This window comes from Barbus barbus (genome assembly GCF_936440315.1).
Source record: "Barbus barbus genome assembly, chromosome: 27".
Taxonomy (NCBI): Eukaryota; Metazoa; Chordata; class Actinopteri; order Cypriniformes; family Cyprinidae; genus Barbus; species Barbus barbus.
This window is the reverse complement of record NC_136755.1, coordinates 11,380,691-11,393,836: the sequence shown is the minus strand read 5'-3', so window position 1 is coordinate 11,393,836 and position 13,146 is coordinate 11,380,691. Positions and strand designations below refer to the sequence as shown.

Sequence of the window (13,146 nt, the reverse complement as noted above, 5' to 3'; positions counted from 1 at the left end):
CGAAGGACATCCTGGGATTTTTAACAACCACAGTTAGTCAGGACCTCGGTTTAACGTCTCATCCGAAGGACGGTGCTTAACAATAAGTACCTTGGTCCATGTTTATACCCCCCAATTTGAGTACCGCATAACTTATTCTGTACGTTAACTAATAGGTACATACACCAGTACAGACATAGTAAGTATATGGAAATAGGACTGTAAAATAAAGTGCACCATTTTAGATAAACATTACACAGGAATTACCAGTTCTTCAAACTTTGTAAGCACTGTTGTGGAGAACAATTCAGCATTAACAGTCCTACATAAGCAATTGAAAAACAGTCCTCTTTTTATTAGGGGATTTACCAAGCGTACCACATATACCAAGTACAGTATGTGTCTTGTTTGTTACCACATAATACCACATTTTTTCCGTAGGTGCTACACATTTATATACATATCAGTAGTATGTACAGTAATGTGTCTTATTAGTATATATATACGGATACTGTAAGGACGTGCCTGTTTGTACCCACTTGTCTGCAAGTACTACATATTTAACAGGTATATACATTAGTAAGTACCTAATTAGTTACCATGTACAGGCACTACCTGTAAGTGTCCGTTCTTACCCACACTTGTCTGTGTGTTCAAACTAATTACCATGCATGTACGACTGTTAAGTACAGCCGTGTTTCTTGTTTGTTACCATGTCCATACACTTCAGATAAGTACCTTGCCACTCATTTGCCTGTAGGTACAAGATATTTACCATGTATGTACCAGGGAAGTACAATAAAAACTGTAAAATAAAGTGCTACCCATTATTTAGTACGTTTATTGGCCTAAATTGTTTTAAGATTTTGTGGAAATTTTGCCGCGAATGTATTTAAAACCTGACATATACGCACACTTTCTCTAGACAGCATAAAAGTTTTTAAATATGTATGTTTAGTCTTTTAACACAAAGTGACGATACATGAGTGACAAAACAGATCCGATCTGTACAAGCACCAATGTAACATTTCTTCAGAAGGGTTTAAAATGCATTTGATCCCTGAATGATGCCAGAGCCACGGTCCGGTTCATAATCAGATCCAGATACTGGACCTCTCCAGCGCTGCGCGGTTGAACGGGGATGCGGAGGGGAGCTGGCGGTACTGACCGGAGGACACGGAGCGGAGCGGTGGCCTGTGCCGCTCTGGGGGTCTAATACTGGACAGCTTCCGTTCCTCGTCTCCTTGGCAACGACTGGACGGGGGTGAGTGGGGCTCGGCCGCTCTCGGGGTTTTCATCTGAAATGGAGCACAGTGATGCCGCTTTAGAGTACAGTATGACTGCAGTATGAGTCACCGAGCACACCCTCTCTCACACACACAGGGCACCGTGAGTCAGCCACACACGTGCTAGTTAGTACTCTCAAGCATCTATTAGGAGGACCGCATGAGTTGTCAGATGTACAACTGAAGACTCACAGGATGAGTCCACCTACGCCAAAGAGCTGATTATTTTTATTAGTGCAAATCTGAGCTCCCTTGAGTATCAGTGTAGAGCCGGCCAGCACATACCAATCTGCTCTCATCTTGTAAATGTTGTTTGCGGAGGCACCAGGGCAGACCGAGGCAGGAGATGGAGACCTTAAATAAGCGGCATGAGAACACCATCTCCACTGCACTCATTAGTATCAGCGGGACCCACAGGACTATCGTGGTGCTCTGAGAAAGAGAGAGACAGAAATATAGAGAGCCTTCATTTATTGTATATTTACTGAATACACTGCATGGGTGATCGTGACCGGTGCACTTTTTTACTGTTTACAGTTTGTCCCAGAACAATTTTGCATCCCCAGCCTTGCTGTAGCCTTCATTATACCTTTTTTTGTTTTGTTTTGTACAAACAACAAGAGTGTATAACCAAATATGTCAGGGGTATGTAAGGGGAAAAAAAATTGATATAGCTACATTGTAGCCTACATCTTGTTAACACTACAATCCTAACTACATTGGTGAACATAAACTAACAATGAAAAATACCTCAGAAGCATTTCTTAATCTTAGTTAATGTTAATTTCAACATTTAGTAACATTATTAAAATGAAACGATAATATGGAGCCTTTTCACATTTCCTGGGTTCTCAGAAGCAGAAGTAATTATTAATTGGTATAGGTGAGCAGAAATGATAACACATGTATTTTATTATTATTAGTTTATTTTATTTTGTTTTGTTGGCATTTTTGTGTGGCTTATAAAAGAAAAGAAAAATCATGTTAGTGTTATACATCAAATAATAATAATAAAAACACGTTGCTGACTGTTAAAATGTCATCACAGTCTATGAAAAGGGTACATTATGTTATGGACGTCAGCTAACATGAGCTAACAATGAACAGTTGTATTTTATTAGCTAATATTAAAGATTAACAAATGCTGTAACAGATGTATTACTCATTGCTAATATGTAATGCATTAACTAATGTACTAATGTTAAACAATAGTAGTTAATGTTAAATTATTGGCACCCCTAGAAATTCTTATGAGTAAAATATCTCTGAAGTATATTCCCATTCATATTCACAATTTTGAGCACTCCAGGGTGATTATGAACATGAAATTATCCAGCCATGGCTTCCTGTTTTGCAGAAATATAAATAGGAGGGAAAACAAAGCCCAAATTCCCTTAATCATCCATCACAATGAGAAAAACCAAAGAATATATTTCTGATGTGCAGCAAAAGAAATTGAGCTTCACAAATTAGTGAAGTGGCTTTAAGAAAAGAGCTAGAGCAGTGAAAATTCCCATTTCCACCATCAGGGCAATAATTAAGAATTTCCAATCAACAGAAAATGTTATGAAACTGCCTGGAAGAGGACGTGTGTCTATATCGTCCTAATGCACGGTGAGGAGGAGAGTTTGAGTGGCTAAACACTCTCCAAGGACCACAGCTGGAGAATTGCAGAAAATAGTCGAGTCTTGGGGTCAGAAAACCTTTTAAAAAAATGTCAAACAGCACCTACATCACCTACATGTTGTTTGGGAGGGTTTCAAGAAAACTTCTCCTAGCTCATCCAAAAACAAACTCCAGCATATTCAGTTATCAGACACGACTGGAACTTCAAATGTGACTGGCTTCTATGGTCAGATGAAACTAAAAAATTAGCTTTTTAGCAGCAAACACTCAAGATGGGTTTGGAGAACACGGGGATAAAAAGTACCCCATGTGTACAATTAAATATACTGCTGTATTTTTGATGTTGTGGGCCTATATTTCTGCTGGAGGTCCTGGACAACTTGTTTAGATACATGGCATCATGGATTCTATCAAATACCAACAGATAAAAAATCAATAAGTGACTGACTCTGTTAGATATCTTATAATAGGCCATGTTTGGATCTTCCAACCGAACAATAATCCAAACACAAACCTCAAAAACAACACAAAAATGGGTCACTGAGCACAAAACCAAGCTTCTGCGATATCGCCGACCTTATTGCAAAGACACTATTTAAACTTATTGACACATTATTTTCCTTTTTTTCTTTTTGATATTGTGCAGTGCTTTGACACAATTTCCATTGTAAAAAGCGCTATATAAGTAAAGGTGACTTGACTTGACTTCTGCTGTGGCCATTCCAGTCCCCTGAACTGAACCCTATAGAAAATGAGTGAGGTGAACTGAAGAGTAGAAGCTGTCACGGTGCACACACGAGGGAGGAACCAGGAACACGCAGACGAGGATATAACTTCAAATAATGTACTTTACTGAACATCAAGACATCAGGACAGGACATGTCAGGACAAGGCAAGGCAGACACGGACATCACACACCGGGGTTAACGAGTAGACCAGACCACACGAAACTGAACAGACAGAACTATAAATGCACAGGTAAATCATAGATGACGAGACAAACACGGCTAGACAACATGTTCCTTTGAACAGCTTGAATAAAAATAGGGATTATGACAGAAGAAAATGTTTTTTGTACAAATGTGCACATTTTTAATAGTTAATGAGCATAATATGATGAAATCCAGTGGAAGAGTATTGCATCAGAAAAGCTCCAGTTTAATACTGACAGCTCTGGCAATTCCAAGAAACCGCAATTTAGCCATTAAAAAAGTTAATATTGAAGTTTCGATTGTTACGGGGCGAACAAGACGTGAGACGTGCGGATCCAAGTGCAAGCTTTTATTTATAAACAGTCAATAAACAGGCAGGGTCAAACAACGGCAAACAGGTATGTTACGGGCAAGACACAGAGCAATCCTATGACTAGCGAGTGTCGACGATCACACACCGGGGTTAACGAGTAGACCAGACCACACGAAACTGAACAGACAGAACTATAAATGCACAGGTAAATCATAGATGACGAGACAAACACGGCTAGACAAGAATTAACTAATAATGACACGAAACGAGAACAGGAAACAAACCAAATAAGGGCACAAGAGGCAGGAACACATGACACACCCACAACAGTTCCCTTACAGAAGCACCGTCATGGAGCTGAGAATCTGAAGGATCTGGAGTGATTCTAGATGAAGCAATGTTCGCTGATCTCTAGTCAGGTGTTTCGATTGTTACGGGGCGAACAAGACGTGAGACGTGCGGATCCAAGTGCAAGCTTTTATTTATAAACAGTCAATAAACAGGCAGGGTCAAACAACGGCAAACAGGTATGTTACGGGCAAGACACAGAGCAATCCTATGACTAGCGAGTGTCGACGATCACACACCGGGGTTAACGAGTAGACCAGACCACACGAAACTGAACAGACAGAACTATAAATGCACAGGTAAATCATAGATGACGAGACAAACACGGCTAGACAAGAATTAACTAATAATGACACGAAACGAGAACAGGAAACAAACCAAATAAGGGCACAAGAGGCAGGAACACATGACACACCCACAACAGTTCCCTTACAGAAGCACCGTCATGGAGCTGAGAATCTGAAGGATCTGGAGTGATTCTAGATGAAGCAATGTTCGCTGATCTCTAGTCAGGTGTTCTCTAACCTCACCAGGCATTATAGGAGAAAATTTAGAGCTTTTAAAGGAACACTCCACTTTAAAAAAAAAATAGGCTAATTGTACAACTTCCCTAGAGTTAAACAGTTGAGTTTTACCGTTTTTGAATCCATTCAGCCGATATCCAGGTCTGGCGGTAGCACTTTTAGCTTAGCTTAGCATAGATAATTGAATCGGATTAGACCATTAGCATCTCGCTCAAAAATGACCAAAGAGTTTCGATAGTTTTCCTATTTAAAGCTTGACACTTCTGTAGTTACATTGTGTACTAAGACTGACGGAAAATGAAAAGTTGTGATTTTCTAGGGCGATGAAGGAATGGCAAATTAAAGGGTACTGTTAATTGTGGACAATGTATATTAGAGAAAAACATTTATTTCATGATATTTCCCCCCATTTTAAATTCTTATTATCCAATGAAAGGTTAGATTTTTGTGAATTTTTAAAATAAAAGATAAAAAGGATTAGCAATGCAGATTAATTTTCATAGCCTTCATTGATCAAATATAATAATTAACATAATGAGCAAATATAATAATGAAATAATGTACTAGATTTATCACCATCCAGTGCTAACACAAGCATTACATCGCCTTCTGCAAAATTAACAACAATCATAGCTTCTTTTTGTAAATAAAACTGTACATTATCCCATATAAAAGTGACCTTGATATCTGGTGTGGGATGCAGCATCATGCAAAAGCAAAAGCAAAAGCAAAAGCAAAAGCTTACAGCTAGTGCCACTGAAACAGGTTATTTACAGTTTTCCATAATTAGTTTATTCCACTAATGTCCTATAATGAGAAATAAACAAGTAATTTTTTGGCTGATAATGTGATCTTGGCCCCAATTAGGCTACTGATATGAATGTATAAAACATTTTGAACATTCATATTACTATTTATTTCTCTATGTGTAAAATTTTTTAATGAGGAAGAAATTACTAAGTGCACTTTTAATGAGTAGAGACTCGCATTGTGAACAAAATGATCTGGTCCAACATGTTCCTTTGAACAGCTTGAATAAAAATAGGGATTATGACAGAAGAAAATGTTTTTTGTACAAATGTGCACATTTTTTATTTGAAGTTAATGAGCATAATATGATGAAATCCAGTGGAAGAGTATTGCATCAGAAAAGCTCCAGTTTAATACTGACAGCTCTGGCAATTCCAAGAAACCGCAATTTAGCCATTAAAAAAGTTAATATTGAAGTTTCGATTGTTACGGGGCGAACAAGACGTGAGACGTGCGGATCCAAGTGCAAGCTTTTATTTATAAACAGTCAATAAACAGGCAGGGTCAAACAACGGCAAACAGGTATGTTACGGGCAAGACACAGAGCAATCCTATGACTAGCGAGTGTCGACGATCGGCGAACAATATCTAACAGGGCAAGGCAGAGAGATAATCCAGGTATATGAGCAGTAGTCCAAGAGAGGTGCAAACAGAGTCCAAACGGCAAGGCAAAGGGGTAAATCCAGGAAACATGGGCAAGAATCAAAACACACAAGGCAAGACTATGACAACAAAGTGGGTTCCGTATCGCAGCTAAAACTAGGAGAGTTATAAATGCAGAACAATACTGGAACTAAACAGAAAAACACAGAATGGCTCGGTAAGGCAGCTAACACTAGGGGAGTGATAAACGCAATACAATACTCAGCAGAGAGGAAGAGGAAGTCCATGGTTGATGTAGGGTGTGTGATCAGTGCAATCAGCTGTGTGTCGTCAGTGCAATGGATGATGGGAATTGTAGTCTGAGGTGGCGTGCAACAGCTAGTGTGGTGCAAGAGTCCATGTGGTGAGCGAGTGACCTCTGGTGGTGAGTTAACGGAAGTTCATAGACCAGATTCATGACATCGATATTTAGACATTTTATAACCACACTCTCAAACCAAATCAACTGTGCATTTAACCAAGAGCCTTGAATCTTTTTCAGGCTGACGACTACTTAGTGAATAGAGAATACAGACCTTAGTCAGGGTATAGTGCCATATTTAATTTTTGACAAGAATGAAAACAACGCTGTGATGGACAGAAGTACAGTGCGTTTAATGGATTTGTACTATAATTTACCAACATAGCAATTGTTCAGCTGACAAAATATAACTTTCCAATGAAACTTTCAGTAGGCAAAAACATCATAAACAAAAACAAAAACAGTTTTGAAATTTGTGAGTTGTGAAAATTATGTGATATAGTAGGCCTATCTTTATACTTTGAAAAAGCTTTTTTCATCCATAAATTCAACCTAGCGATTTCCCTGACTAAGGTCTGTTGTTATATTGCATAAAAATGAATGTTTTTAAGCTCTCATTTAAGTATGACGTAAAATCGTGTGTGAAATACCATATCAATATATTTGCATATTCTTTTATGATGCTTACATTGCAAAGCTTTGATAAAATGTCATTATTTATTCACAGAGTCACACATTGCATTGTTACTTAATACATTTTAATGTGACAGGGACAATTAGACATCTAGCTGAACTTTAGCTACTTAACGTGAGCTTTAGTTGGAAGTTAATTGACTGTATTATTGTATATTTTTGTTTAATATAAGCTTGACTGAAGTAAATTAGTTCTACTGCAGAGCCCTTGTATTAGATCCCTGCATTAAATAATTTATAGACAATTACTGGTGAACCAGAAACTTATTTGAAATGTACATATTATTTTTCAATAGTCATACACTATTTTCTCTCATTTCTCCTTTGGTACTTACAAAAATACGCGTGGGGTCAAAAGGACAGTCATTGGCGATGGTTAGGTGACTCCTGCCATCACTATAGCCACAGTAAGCGAGTAATCTCTTGTCGCCATGAATGATGGTCTTTATCAAGGACACCATCAGCCCAATGACTGAAGCGGCAGCCACTAGAACAGCTACAGCACTTGACACAAACAGTGACCAGGTCTACAATAAAAGAGAGCTGTTTTAGCAATATTAGCAAAGAACAATCAACTCAAGTGCCAGGCAAAGGATTTGTCATTGCAGGCTTCTCTGTATCACAGGGGTTTTGTAAATTCTGAGCTGTGAAGGCACATGCAAGCTCTCTGACAAGCCAGTGATCAAATGCTAGCGAGCTCGACACAAGCCCTGATGAATGAAAGAGGAAGCAGGTGTGTGCCACTGAGGCAGAAAGACGCAAGAGAGAGAAAAACATACAGAGAAAACTGACAGAGAATTCACAAACACATAAATCAATGACAGCACTTTCATGGGCTTGTTCTCTTTGATTCTTGAAAGAAACTTTTTGAAGTTCCTCAGGTATTTGAGCAACAATGGTGGACCAACATGGATGAAATTTGCTTTCAATACAAATCCAGATTTTATCTAAAGCACAGGTCTATGCTGTTAGAACATGATACTCATGAAAAAAGGGCTGAATTTCATAAAATACAAAATTATATTTTACATTAACTGAAGCTTACATTTAGGGCAAATAATATTATATATTGACATTATTTTCATAAGAAATTTATAGTATTTTCCCCTCAAATTTTCTATATCATAATTTGTGAAGAAATATAGTTATATTATATAGTTATATTGAAACTCTCATTAATTTTAAAACATTTAATAGTACAAACATATAATAGTAGTAATAACAGTATAGTATTAAAATATGTACAGTTATATTTACAAATATAAATTGTTATATATAATAAAAAAAACAAAAAAAACAATAATCATAATAAAAATGCTTCTTTTTTTATTATGAAGTGAAATACATTACAAGAGATCACAGTTAACAAATAATTTGTGTACTATAAATGTTTACTTACCAGTCCCCTGCTCTTCCTGTTTTTGGACAGAACAATAGTCAATATCCCAATAATGACACCCTATGGATAAACATAACAGCACATTATTCCGATTTATTCTTGGCCCCAAAAATATTTGAATGCAAATATATGAATAAAATAGCCACATTTCAAAATGAATTAATGCCATTGTTCTAAAAAAACAAAAAAAAAAACATGAAATGAAATGAAAACAAACTGAAATTCTTAAAGAACAAATAAGCATATTCAAGTAAAATACAGTATTTTACAAAAAAGTAATGGTTGTGAAAACCTATTAATTGGTCAATGGCAAATACGGTGAAAAACTGTAATGGACATGTCATGTTATTTTACGGTAAAATACAGTTTTTGGAAGTGTAAAAAAATATATAATTTAAATTGGAAAAACCATTAATTAATATTCCTAGAATTCCCTGCGTTACATTTCACGTTTGATGTTTTTGTTTTTTTTTAAATAATTGTTTCTTCTTAGTTTTTTTTCTTACCAGTTATGTTCATTATTGGTTGTATGTTACATCTAATGTTGTTAAATGAATGCTTATTGCATTATTTCAGTATCCTGTATTTTGTCATGAAGGTGTTTAGTTTTTGGGTGAATGACACTGTACACCTTCTATATATGTTAGTATTTTCTTTCTCAGCTTGTGGAAAAGCTGTTTGTGATGAGCTTTGATCCATCAAGGGACTTTCTCATCATCATCTGCTTTTGGTGGTTATCAGTGTATTATAAAGGTATTAAACAGATTTCAGTATTTCATTAGGTTGGTATAATAATTTATTTAAATACAGTTTGTAAATGTAAATTTAAGTCAAATCCGTAAAATCTAAAATGTTGCTACCATATTTTTTACAATAAAATTCTGGAAACCACAACTGCCAGTTTTTTTTTTTACTGTATATATTTTACAGATTTGTTTTTCCAGTGAGGGTTTTAAATTATAAAAAGCATTTGGACACCTTCTGGTTGTCAAACATTAGTTGAAAATGTTCATTGTAGACAAACTAGAGCTGTGGTTATTCTGCTATGTAAAATAATTAGCTTGTCTTGCAGTATGCAAGAAATAAGACAAAATGAAGAGTTCAGAAGCAAAAGCCTAAGTGCCATTTTAAATTTTCACTTTAATGGCAAAGAAAAGAACCTGTTTCTTGCCATAAAAGTCAAATTACTGAATCTACACATAGAAGTCTGATAAAAAATGCTAATTTTTAGAAGAAAATTTCAAACCGCACTTAGAGGCTTTTGCATCTGAACTCTTAATATTTTCCTCTGGTTGATCAGCTAATTGCCCACTTTACATGAATATGTCGTGCCTCACCAGCAGGCCCGTTGCCAGGGCGATGACGTTCGAGATGGCGCTTTCCATGGCCTGTCCCCGCTGGAGGCTGAAGTGTCTCAGCACCACACCATGGACCAAAGCACCCAGCAGGAAGTTCACATGCCCTACTAATACCATACTAAGGCCCATCTTCATCAGCCCCTTCTGCTCCTCCAGATTGCCACAACACACCCCTGAGGATGGAGAGAGAGAGAGCTGATGGGATACCAAATGGAGTCAAGAACTCTGTGCTGAATTTACTGTCAGTCTATGAATATACAGCCTCTCAACAACATAAACACTGAGTTAAGACTTGGAGAGAAGACAAGGGTCATGTTTTGACATGGCTGTGCTGACAAATGTTACAGATATTTTGCTGCTGTGCTCTGGAAAGGGCTGTGAAAGCTGAAGGAAAGATTAGAAGTGGAGCAGAGCGGTGTGGGTGGACATAATTTCACAGCAAACACAAAGTCTCTGCTGATCCACTGAGGACAGGGTTTGGGCTGCAGGAGAGATGTCACCTCAGTTAATCATTACACACTCTGTACACTCGGCACAGCAAACTCAACAGATAATGGTTAGACTTTTGGGAAAAGAAGAAAGTTTGTGACAGTGCTGATGAGGGAGAATCTATAGTGATCATAAATTTAAAATATGATGCTCTAAGTAATAAGTCTTGCAGCCTGTTGTATGTTTGGTACAACCATAAACAGACCTTCTATAAGCCACACACTGTACAACATATGAAACAGACTGTGTATTTAAGAGACAAGTGCATATTGAGTACAACTATTAATTATGGCTTTGTCAGAATTACAAACAGAGCAAAAATTACCTGTCATTCTCAACACAGATTTAAATTAATTAAAGGTACATGAAGATTTATTATGGTTGTCTCAGTAACTCACCTGAATTCCCCATTTGAACAGTCTAGTTTAAGTCCTCGGTTAGGTCATGGCACTTCTGAACATATTCCAGAAGAGAGGAGCTGCGCCTCCTGTCACTACTGTCCCGATCACACATATGTTTGTGTGCAGACTGAAGGAATGTGCCCCGGATATTCCCTCAGAGGCTGGGCAGTCTTTAAGGCTGGCGAGTTTATATATAATTTGTCATTGATTAGTTTACCTGTTTTAATATTCTGAATAATATTCAAACAACTGGATTTGGTTTGTCTTAATTCAATTCATAATTGCACAGGACAATAAATTATGTAGATTCTATCCCCAAGAGGGACACAGACACAACAAAGGAGAGGGGGAAAAATGCTTCTTTTGGAAAATATAATGTTTAATGTTTTTGAAACAGATTTGAAACAGGTTTAATATTTAATGAACTATGATATATGGATATATATATATACACACACACACACACTGTATATATATATATATATATATATATATATATATATATATATATATATATATATATATATATATATATATATATATATATATATATAGTATAGGTCATGTATATAAAAAATATTGATGGTTACTTTATTTCCACCAATTGTTAATTCCTTTTTACATTATTTACTGTTGAAAAAAAAATAAAAAATAAAGGGATAGTTCACCCAAAAATAAAAATTACCCCATGATGTACTTACCCTCAAGCCATTGTATATGACTTTTTTATTTCAGATGAATACAATCAGAGTTACATTAAAAAAATGTCCTGGCTTTTTCAAGCTTTATAATGGCAGTAAATGGGGGTTGAGATTTTGAAGCCCAAAACAGTGCTTTATAAACCGTAATCTCTAGCTTCTGCTAACTGTCCTTCATGCGTTCATGAGAGAGTGGTGTTCCAGCGGAAGACGCAGGATGTAGGCGTAGCGTAAACTACATCATCCACACCACTTTCTCGTCAACCCGCAAGCAAAAGTTAGTAGAAGGTGGAGATTATGGTTTACAAAGTTTTAAATGTGGATATTTTTCTTACACAAATGCATTGCTTCAATTCAGAAGAGCTTTATTAATCTCCCGGAGCCCATTGAGCACTTTTTATGGTCGATGGACGCACTTTTTTGGGCTTCAAAATCTTACCACCATTCACTGTCATTAGCTTGGAAGAGCCAGGACATTTTTTAATATAACTCTGACTGTATTCGTCTGAAAGAAAAACTCATATACACCTGGGATGGCTTAAGTCATGAATAAATCATGTGGTAATAAGTAATGTAATAAGTAATGAATTAATCACACTGGTAAGACCAGTGTGATCAGCTTAAACCAGCTATGACCATGACGGAAGACCAGCTAAAACCACACAACCAGTTTAAGAGTTCAGCAGGGTTTTTACAACACACTCAAAGCATATAAGATTACAAAAGTGACAACTTTTAGTTACAGCTGAATTCATTATAATCTGTTAAGTGTAACAAAAATAATTTCTTCATTTGAAAAGGACATAATGACACATACCTCACTGCAGAACAAAGATCCGGGGGGCGGGGTTGGATCCACATCTAGGGGGTGGAGATAGGGATCAGGGGGTGGAGACGGGTAGGTTTAGTTATATGTAAGGTGGGAGGAGTTGGATCTAGATACAACCACACCCCCTGGATCCAGTGTTCTGCAGTGAGGACCATCTCCATAAAATGGCAATGAAATAATTTTGAATTTTATTTTGAATGCGGGCCATGTACGTATAATGTATGTTAACTACATCACAGGCCTACAAAGCAGGTAAAGGAAGAGCACCTCAACAACCCCTGTCTTGTAAAACAGAATCAGTAGATACATATTATACAGCTCTTTATGTTTCTGTCCTGTGTCGTAGAGTTTAGCGCCCTCTCTGAGTTAGAGGCGGTACTGCGGCTCTCTGTCCACAAGGCACAAGCATCATTGCCAAGTACACTTAAATGCATCAGAACAGAATGTCTATAAATATTTTTTCTAGAAAATGATTTTTATTAAAAATATAAATATTGCTATTATTGGTTATTTAATATTCTGATGGATTTAACATGAGCATAATTCAAAACTGTTAC

The 13,146-nt window shown here is 36.8% G+C and overlaps 1 protein-coding gene across 1 annotated transcript; it reads right to left on the bottom strand.

The window, feature by feature from the left end:
- Positions 1-717: 717 nt before the first annotated feature.
- Positions 718-11,183, bottom strand: LOC306847601 (keratinocyte-associated protein 3-like). The gene is made up of 6 exons (XM_079381644.1): positions 11,060-11,183; positions 10,152-10,345; positions 8,815-8,874; positions 7,751-7,942; positions 1,551-1,697; positions 718-1,277 (listed from the first exon to the last, which is right to left on the bottom strand). Exons 1-6 carry the CDS (start codon positions 11,070-11,072, stop codon positions 1,074-1,076), a joined length of 810 nt encoding a protein of 269 aa, XP_079237770.1. The 5' UTR covers positions 11,073-11,183; the 3' UTR covers positions 718-1,073.
- Positions 11,184-13,146: the final 1,963 nt, after the last annotated feature.